The sequence below is a fragment of the Bombina bombina genome, chromosome 5 (assembly GCF_027579735.1).
Source record: "Bombina bombina isolate aBomBom1 chromosome 5, aBomBom1.pri, whole genome shotgun sequence".
NCBI lineage: Eukaryota > Metazoa > Chordata > Amphibia > Anura > Bombinatoridae > Bombina > Bombina bombina.
This window is the reverse complement of record NC_069503.1, coordinates 1156078123-1156088605: the sequence shown is the minus strand read 5'-3', so window position 1 is coordinate 1156088605 and position 10483 is coordinate 1156078123. Positions and strand designations below refer to the sequence as shown.

The following is a 10483-nucleotide window of genomic DNA, read 5'->3' as shown; positions in this document are numbered from 1 at the left end:
TAAATATCCTGTGGCTGTCACATGACCCTCTACATATCCTGTGGTTGTCACATGACCCTCTACATATCCTGTGGTTGTCGCTTTAACCTATACATATCCTGGAGTTGTCGCATGACCCTCTACATATCCTGTGGTTGTCACATGACCCTCTACATATCCTGCGGTTGTCACATGACCCTCTACATATCCTGTGGGTGTCACATGGCCCTCTACATATCCTGTGGTTGTTGCTTTAACCTATACATATCCTGCGGTTGTCACATGACCCTCTACATATCCTGTGGGTGTCACATGGCCCTCTACATATCCTGTGGTTGTTGCTTTAACCTATACATATCCTGCGGTTGTCACATGACCCTCTACATATCCTGTGGGTATCACATGGCCCTCTACATATCCTGTGGTTGTTGCTTTAACCTATACATATCCTGCGGTTGTCACATGACCCTCTACATATCCTGTGGGTGTCACATGACCCTCTACATATCCTGTGGTTGTCACATGACCCTCTACATATCCTGTGGGTGTCACATGACCCTCTACATATCCTGTGGGTGTCACATGGCCCTCTACATATCCTGTGGGTGTCACATGACCCTCTACATATCCTGTGGGTGTCACATGACCCTCTACATATCCTGTGGGTGTCACATGGCCCTCTACATATCCTGTGGGTGTCACATGGCCCTCGACATATCCTGTGGGTGTCACATGGCCCTCTACATATCCTGTGGGTGTTGCTTTAACCTATACATATCCTGTGGGTGTCACATGGCCCTCTACATATCCTGTGGGTGTTGCTTTAACCTATACATATCCTGTGGTTGTCACATGACCCTCTACATATCCTGGAGTTGTCAGATGACCCTCTACATATCCTGTGGTTGTCACATGGCCCTCTACATATCCTGGAGTTGTCAGATGACCCTCTACATATCCTGGAGTTGTCAGATGACCCTCTACATATCCTGTGGTTGTCACATGACCCTCTACATATCCTGGAGTTGTCAGATGACCCTCTACATATCCTGGAGTTGTCAGATGACCCTCTACATATCCTGTGGTTGTCACATGACCCTCTACATATCCTGGAGTTGTCAGATGACCCTCGACATATCCTGTGGTTGTCACATGGCCCTCTACATATCCTGGAGTTGTCAGATGACCCTCTACATATCCTGGAGTTGTCAGATGACCCTCTACATATCCTGTGGTTGTCACATGACCCTCTACATATCCTGGAGTTGTCAGATGACCCTCTACATATCCTGGAGTTGTCAGATGACCCTCTACATATCCTGTGGTTGTCACATGACCCTCTACATATCCTGGAGTTGTCAGATGACCCTCTACATATCCTGGAGTTGTCAGATGACCCTCTACATATCCTGTGGTTGTCACATGACCCTCTACATATCCTGGAGTTGTCAGATGACCCTCGACATATCCTGTGGTTGTCACATGGCCCTCTACATATCCTGGAGTTGTCAGATGACCCTCTACATATCCTGGAGTTGTCAGATGACCCTCTACATATCCTGTGGTTGTCACATGACCCTCTACATATCCTGGAGTTGTCAGATGACCCTCTACATATCCTGGAGTTGTCAGATGACCCTCGACATATCCTGTGGTTGTTACATGGCCCTCTACATATCCTGGAGTTGTCAGATGACCCTCTACATATCCTGGAGTTGTCAGATGACCCTCTACATATCCTGTGGTTGTCACATGACCCTCTACATATCCTGGAGTTGTCAGATGACCCTCTACATATCCTGGAGTTGTCAGATGACCCTCTACATATCCTGTGGTTGTCACATGGCCCTCTACATATCCTGTGGTTGTTGCTTTAACCTATACATATCCTGCGGTTGTCACATGACCCTCTACATATCCTGTGGGTGTCACATGGCCCTCTACATATCCTGTGGTTGTTGCTTTAACCTATACATATCCTGCGGTTGTCACATGACCCTCTACATATCCTGTGGGTGTCACATGACCCTCTACATATCCTGTGGTTGTCACATGACCCTCTACATATCCTGTGGGTGTCACATGACCCTCTACATATCCTGTGTGTGTCACATGGCCCTCTACATATCCTGTGGGTGTCACATGACCCTCTACATATCCTGTGGGTGTCACATGGCCCTCTACATATCCTGTGGGTGTCACATGGCCCTCTACATATCCTGTGGGTGTCACATGGCCCTCTACATATCCTGTGGGTGTTGCTTTAACCTATACATATCCTGTGGGTGTCACATGGCCCTCTACATATCCTGTGGGTGTTGCTTTAACCTATACATATCCTGTGGTTGTCACATGACCCTCTACATATCCTGGAGTTGTCAGATGACCCTCTACATATCCTGTGGTTGTCACATGGCCCTCTACATATCCTGGAGTTGTCAGATGACCCTCTACATATCCTGGAGTTGTCAGATGACCCTCTACATATCCTGTGGTTGTCACATGACCCTCTACATATCCTGGAGTTGTCAGATGACCCTCTACATATCCTGGAGTTGTCAGATGACCCTCTACATATCCTGTGGTTGTCACATGACCCTCTACATATCCTGGAGTTGTCAGATGACCCTCGACATATCCTGTGGTTGTCACATGGCCCTATACATATCCTGGAGTTGTCAGATGACCCTCTACATATCCTGGAGTTGTCAGATGACCCTCTACATATCCTGTGGTTGTCACATGACCCTCTACATATCCTGGAGTTGTCAGATGACCCTCTACATATCCTGGAGTTGTCAGATGACCCTCTACATATCCTGTGGTTGTCACATGACCCTCTACATATCCTGGAGTTGTCAGATGACCCTCTACATATCCTGGAGTTGTCAGATGACCCTCTACATATCCTGCGGTTGTCACATGGCCCTCTACATATCCTGGAGTTGTCCGATGACCCTCTACATATCCTGGAGTTGTCAGATGACCCTCTACATATCCTGCGGTTGTCACATGGCCCTCTATAAATCGTTGGTTAATGTAAATATGGAAGCTACTTGTCTTGCTAACTAGTGTTACAGCTATGAAATAATGTAAAAAAAAAAAAGCAATTTGTGTGACTGGTGCGGTTGTGTGTTTACTTCTAAACACGGGTTTCTTCTATCAGTGAGCATTCAGGAAGTGGGGGACAGGTTATTCCGGTCTTGCAAAATAAAAATGTCCCCACTACTATTTAACACTCTCAGACGCACATGCTCATTAACACTCCCATAAGGGAACCTCACTAACTTGATGTGCTTCTCATTGGTCAGGAACTGGACCACTGCTTCCTTATTCACTTCCTGCCACAACAGCTCAACAGACTTCACATCGACCACATCTGGCTGCAGGAACAGCTGCCGAACCGCCACATACGGAAAATCTCCAGAGAATGTTTGTTTCTGCCATAGACAAGGAGACAGCAAAGCTGTGAGACAGCATAGAGAGATTACAGGAGAGCTGTGAGACCGCATAGGGAGAATACAGGAGAGTCGTGAGAAAGCATAAAGAGAGTAAAGGAGAGCTGTGAGACAGCATCGGGAGAGTACCGGAGAGCTGTAAGACAGCATAGGGAGAATACAGGAGAGCTGTAAGACAGCATAGGGAGAATACAGGAGAGCTGTGAGACAGCATAGTGAGAATACAGGAGAGCTGTGAGACAGCATAGTGAGAATACAGGAGAGTCGTGAGACAGTATAGAGAGAATACAGGAGAGCTGTGAGACAGTATAGAGAGAATACAGGAGAGCTGTGAGACAGTATAGAGAGAATACAGGAGAGCTGTGAGACAGTATAGAGAGAATACAGGAGAGCTGTGAGACAGCATAGTGAGAGTACAGGAGAGCTGTGAGACAGCATAGAGAGAATACAGGAGAGTCGTGAGACAGTATAGAGAGAATACAGGAGAGCTGTGAGACAGCATAGAGAGAGTACAGGAGAGCTGTGAGACAGCATAGGGAGAATACAGGAGAGCTGTGAGACAGCATAGGGAGAATACAGGAGAGTCGTGAGACAGCATAGTGAGAGTACAGGAGAGCTGTGAGACTGCATAGAGAGAATACAGGAGAGTCGTGAGACAGTATAGAGAGAATACAGGAGAGCTGTGAGACAGCATAGAGAGAGTACAGGAGAGCTGTGAGACTGCATAGAGAGAATACAGGAGAGTCGTGAGACAGTATAGAGAGAATACAGGAGAGCTGTGAGACTGCATAGAGAGAATACAGGAGAGTCGTGAGACAGTATAGAGAGAATACAGGAGAGCTGTGAGACAGCATAGGGAGAATACAGGAGAGCTGTGAGACAGCATAGTGAGAATACAGGAGAGCTGTGAGACAGCATAGTGAGAGTACAGGAGAGCTGTGAGACAGTATAGAGAGAATACAGGAGAGCTGTGAGACAGCATAGAGAGAGTACAGGAGAGCTGTGAGACAGCATAGGGAGAATACAGGAGAGCTGTGAGACAGCATAGTGAGAGTACAGGAGAGCTGTGAGACAGCATAGTGAGAGTACAGGAGAGCTGTGAGACTGCATAGAGAGAATACAGGAGAGTCGTGAGACAGTATAGAGAGAATACAGGAGAGCTGTGAGACAGCATAGAGAGAGTACAGGAGAGCTGTGAGACAGCATAGGGAGAATACAGGAGAGCTGTGAGACAGCATAGGGAGAATACAGGAGAGCTGTGAGACAGCATAGAGAGAGTACAGGAGAGCTGTGAGACAGCATAGGGAGAATACAGGAGAGCTGTGAGACAGCATAGGGAGAATACAGGAGAGCTGTGAGACAGCATAGGGAGAATACAGGAGAGTCGTGAGACAGTATAGAGAGAATACAGGAGAGCTGTGAGACAGCATAGGGAGAATACAGGAGAGCTGTGAGACAGCATAGTGAGAATACAGGAGAGCTGTGAGACAGTATAGAGAGAATACAGGAGAGCTGTGAGACAGCATAGGGAGAATACAGGAGAGTCGTGAGACAGCATAGAGAGAATACAGGAGAGCTGTGAGACAGCATCGGGAGAATACAGGAGAGCTGTGAGACCGCATAGAGAGATTACAGGAGAGTCAAGAGACAGTATAGAGAGAATACAGGAGAGCTGTGAGACAGTATAGGGAGAGTACCGGAGAGCTGTGAGACCGCATCGGGAGAATACAGGAGAGTCATGAGACAGTATAGAGAGAATACAGGAGAGCTGTGAGACAGCATATAGAGAGTACAGAAGAGCTGTGAGACCGCATAGGGAGAATACAGGAGAGCCGTGAGAAAGCATATAGAGAGTACAGAAGAGCTGTGAGACCGCATAGGGAGAATACAGGAGAGCCGTGAGAAAGCATATAGAGAGTACAGAAGAGCTGTGAGACCGCATAGAGAGAATACAGGAGAGCCGTGAGAAAGCATATAGAGAGTACAGAAGAGCTGTGAGACCGCATAGGGAGAATACAGGAGAGCTGTGAGACCGCATAGAGAGATTACAGGAGAGTCAAGAGACAGTATAGAGAGAATACAGGAGAGCTGTGAGACAGCATCGGGAGAGTACCGGAGAGCTGTGAGACAGCATAGGGAGCGTACAAGAGAGCTGTGAGACAGCATAGGGAGAATACAGGAGAGCTGTGAGACTGCATAGAGAGATTACAGGAGAGCTGTGAGACCGCATAGGGAGATTACAGGAGAGCTGTGAGACTGCATAGGGAGAATACAGGAGAGCTGTGAGACAGTATAGAGAGAGTACAGGAGAGCTGTGAGACAGCATAGGGAGAATACAGGAGAGCTGTGAGACAGTATAGAGAGAGTACAGGAGAGCTGTGAGACAGCATAGGGAGATTACAGGAGAGCTGTGAGACCGCATAGGGAGATTACAGGAGAGCTGTGAGACCGCATAGGGATATTAAAGGAGAGCTGTGAGACTGCATAGGGAGAATACAGAAGAGCTGTGAGACAGTATAGAGAGAGTACAGGAGAGTCGTGAGACAGCATCGGGAGAGTACCGGAGAGCTGTGAGACAGCATAGAGAGAGTACAGAAGAGCTGTGAGACATCATAGAGAGAGTACCGGAGAGCTGTGAGACAGCATAGAGAGAGTACAGAAGAGCTGTGAGACATCATAGAGAGATTACAGGAGAGCTGTGAGACCGCATAGGGAGATTACAGGAGAGCTGTGAAACTGCATAGGGAGAATACAGGAGAGCTGTGAGACAGTATAGAGAGAATACAGGAGAGCCCTGAGACAGCATAGAGAGAGTACAGGAGAGCTGTGAGACAGCATAGAGAGAGTACAGGAGAGCTCTGAGACAGCATAGAGAGAGTACAGGAGAGCTGTGAGACCGCATAGGGAGAGTACAGGAGAGCTGTGAGACAGTATAGAGAGATTACAGGAGAGCTGTGAGACAGCATAGAGAGAATACAGGAGAGCTGTGAGACAGTATAGAGAGAGTACAGGAGAGCCCTGAGACAGCATAGAGAGAGTACAGGAGAGCCCTGAGACAGCATAGAGAGAGTACAGGAGAGCTGTGAGACAGTATAGAGAGATTACAGGAGAGCCCTGAGACAGCATAGAGAGAGTACAGGAGAGCCCTGAGACAGCATAGAGAGAGTACAGGAGAGCTGTGAGACCGCATAGAGAGAGTACAGGAGAGCCCTGAGACAGCATAGAGAGAGTACAGGAGAGCTGTGAGACAGCATAGAGAGAGTACAGGAGAGCCCTGAGACAGCATAGAGAGATTACAGGAGAGCTGTGAGACAGCATAGAGAGAGTACAGGAGAGCTGTGAGACAGCATCGGGAGAGTAAAGGAGAGATGTGAGACAGAATAGAGAGAATACAGGAGAGCTGTGAGACAGCATAGGGAGAATACAGGAGAGCTGTGAGACCGCATATGGAGAATACAGGAGAGCTGTGAGACAGTATAGAGAGAGTACAGGAGAGCTGTGAGACAGTAATGAGAGAGAATACAGGAGAGCTGTGAGACAGCATAGGGAGAATACAGGAGAGCTGTGAGACAGCATAGAGAGAATACAGGAGAGCTGTGAGACAGTATAGAGAGATTACAGGAGAGCTGTGAGACAGCATAGAGAGATTACAGGAGAGTCGTGAGACAGTATAGAGAGATTACAGGAGAGCTGTGAGACAGTATAGAGAGATTACAGGAGAGCTGTGAGACAGCATAGGGAGAGTACAGGAGAGCTGTGAGACAGTATAGAGAGAATACAAGAGAGCTGTGAGACAGTATAGAGAGAATACAGGAGAGCTGTGAGACAGCATAGGGAGAATACAGGAGAGTCGTGAGACAGTATAGAGAGATTACAGGAGAGCTGTGAGACAGTATAGAGAGATTACAGGAGAGCTGTGAGACAGCATAGGGAGAGTACAGGAGAGCTGTGAGACAGTATAGAGAGAATACAGGAGAGCTGTGAGACAGTATAGAGAGAATACAGGAGAGCTGTGAGACAGTATAGAGAGAGTACAGGAGAGCTGTGAGACAGCATAGGGAGAATACAGGAGAGTCGTGAGACAGCATAGAGAGATTACAGGAGAGCTGTGAGACAGCATAGGGAGAATACAGGAGAGTCGTGAGACAGTATAGAGAGATTACAGGAGAGCTGTGAGACAGTATAGAGAGAATACAGGAGAGCTGTGATACAGTATAGAGAGATTACAGGAGAGCTGTGAGACAGTATAGAGAGAGTACAGGAGAGCTGTGAGACAGTATAGAGAGAATACAGGAGAGCTGTGATACAGTATAGAGAGATTACAGGAGAGCTGTGAGACAGTATAGAGAGAGTACAGGAGAGCTGTGAGACAGTATAGAGAGATTACAGGAATGCTGTGAGACAGTATAGAGAGAATACAGGAGAGCTGTGAGACAGCATAGGGAGAATACAGGAGAGCTGTGAGACAGCATAGGGAGAATACAGGAGAGCTGTGAGACAGCATAGGGAGAATACAGGAGAGCTGTGAGACAGTATAGAGAGAATACAGGAGAGCTGTGAGACAGCATAGGGAGAATACAGGAGAGCTGTGAGACAGTATAGGGAGAATACAGGAGAGCTGTGAGACTGCATAGGGAGAATACAGGAGAGCTGTGAGACAGTATAGGGAGAATACAGGAGAGCTGTGAGACAGCATAGGGAGAATACAGGAGAGCTGTGAGACAGTATAGGGAGAATACAGGAGAGCTGTGAGACAGCATAGGGAGAATACAGGAGAGCTGTGAGACAGTATAGAGAGATTACAGGAATGCTGTGAGACAGTATAGGGAGAATACAGGAGAGCTGTGAGACAGTATAGAGAGAATACAGGAGAGCTGTGAGACAGTATAGAGAGAATACAGGAGAGCTGTGATACAGTATAGAGAGATTACAGGAAAGCTGTGAGACAGTATAGAGAGAATACAGGAGAGCTGTGAGACAGTATAGAGAGAATACAGGAGAGCTGTGAGACAGTATAGAGAGAGTACAGGAGAGCTGTGAGACAGTATAGAGAGAATACAGGAGAGCTGTGAGACAGTATAGAGAGATTACAGGAGAGCTGTGAGACAGCATAGAGAGAATACAGGAGAGCTGTGAGACAGTATAGAGAGAATACAGGAGAGCTGTGAGACAGTATAGAGAGAATACAGGAGTGTCGTGAGACAGTATAGAGAGAGTACAGGAGAGCTGTGAGACAGCATAGGGAGAATACAGGAGAGTCGTGAGACAGTATAGAGAGAGTACAGGAGAGCTGTGAGACAGTATAGAGAGATTACAGGAGAGCTGTGAGACAGCATAGAGAGAATACAGGAGAGCTGTGAGACAGTATAGAGAGAATATAGGAGAGCTGTGAGACAGCATAGGGAGAATACAGGAGAGTCGTGAGACAGTATAGAGAGAGTACAGGAGAGCTGTGAGACAGCATAGGGAGAATACAGGAGAGCTGTGAGACAGCATAGAGTACAGGAGAGCTGTGAGACAGTATAGAGAGAATACAGGAGAGCTGTGAGACTGCATCGTGAGAATACAGGAGAGCTGTGAGACAGCATAGGGAGAATACAGGAGAGCTGTGAGACAGCATAGTGAGAATACAGGAGAGCTGTGAGACAGTATAGAGAGAATACAGGAGAGCTGTGAGACAGTATAGAGAGATTACAGGAGAGCTGTGAGACAGCATAGAGAGAATACAGGAGAGCTGTGAGACAGTATAGAGAGATTACAGGAGAGCTGTGAGACAGCATAGAGAGAATACAGGAGAGCTGTGAGACAGTATAGAGAGAATACAGGAGAGCTGTGAGACAGTATAGAGAGATTACAGGAGAGCTGTGAGACCGCATAGGGAGAATACAGGAGAGTCGTGAGACAGTATAGAGAGAGTACAGGAGAGCTGTGAGACAGCATAGGGAGAATACAGGAGAGCTGTGAGACAGCATAGAGAGAATACAGGAGAGTCGTGAGACAGTATAGAGAGAGTACAGGAGAGCTGTGAGACAGCATAGGGAGAATACAGGAGAGTCGTGAGACAGTATAGAGAGAGTACAGGAGAGCTGTGAGACAGTATAGAGAGATTACAGGAGAGCTGTGAGACAGCATAGAGAGAATACAGGAGAGCTGTGAGACAGTATAGAGAGAATATAGGAGAGCTGTGAGACAGCATAGGGAGAATACAGGAGAGTCGTGAGACAGTATAGAGAGAGTACAGGAGAGCTGTGAGACAGCATAGGGAGAATACAGGAGAGCTGTGAGACAGCATAGGGAGAATACAGGAGAGCTGTGAGACAGTATAGAGAGAGTACAGGAGAGCTGTGAGACAGCATAGGGAGAATACAGGAGAGCTGTGAGACAGCATAGGGAGAATACAGGAGAGCTGTGAGACAGTATAGGGAGAATACAGGAGAGCTGTGAGACAGCATAGGGAGAATACAGGAGAGCTGTGAGACAGTATAGAGAGATTACAGGAGAGCTGTGAGACAGTATAGAGAGATTACAGGAGAGCTGTGAGACAGTATAGAGAGATTACAGGAGAGCTGTGAGACAGTATAGAGAGAGTACAGGAGAGCTGTGAGACTGCATAGAGAGAGTACAGGAGAGCTGTGAGACAGCATAGAGAGAATACAGGAGAGCTGTGAGACTGCATCGTGAGAATACAGGAGAGCTGTGAGACAGTATAGAGAGAGTACAGGAGAGCTGTGAGACAGCATAGAGTACAGGAGAGCTGTGAGACAGCATAGGGAGAATACAGGAGAGCTGTGAGACAGTATAGAGAGAATACAGGAGAGCTGTGAGACAGTATAGAGAGAATACAGGAGAGCTGTGAGACAGTATAGAGAGAATACAGGAGAGCTGTGAGACAGTATAGAGAGAATACAGGAGAGCTGTGAGACTGCATAGGGAGAATACAGGAGAGCTGTGAGACAGCATAGGGAGAATACAGGAGAGCTGTGAGACAGTATAGAGAGAATACAGGAGAGCTGTGAGACAGCATAGGGAGAGTACAGGAGAGCTGT

The 10483-nt window shown here is 47.3% G+C and overlaps 1 protein-coding gene across 1 annotated transcript in view; it reads right to left on the bottom strand.

Annotated features, from left to right (window-relative positions):
* Positions 1-10483, bottom strand: part of LOC128659653 (flap endonuclease 1) — a 78257-nt gene that overhangs the window by 16653 nt on the left and 51121 nt on the right. The window contains exon 3 of the mRNA XM_053713226.1: positions 3268-3419. Coding sequence (XP_053569201.1) covers positions 3268-3419 — 152 coding nt within the window. The remainder of the gene's footprint in view (positions 1-3267; positions 3420-10483) is intronic.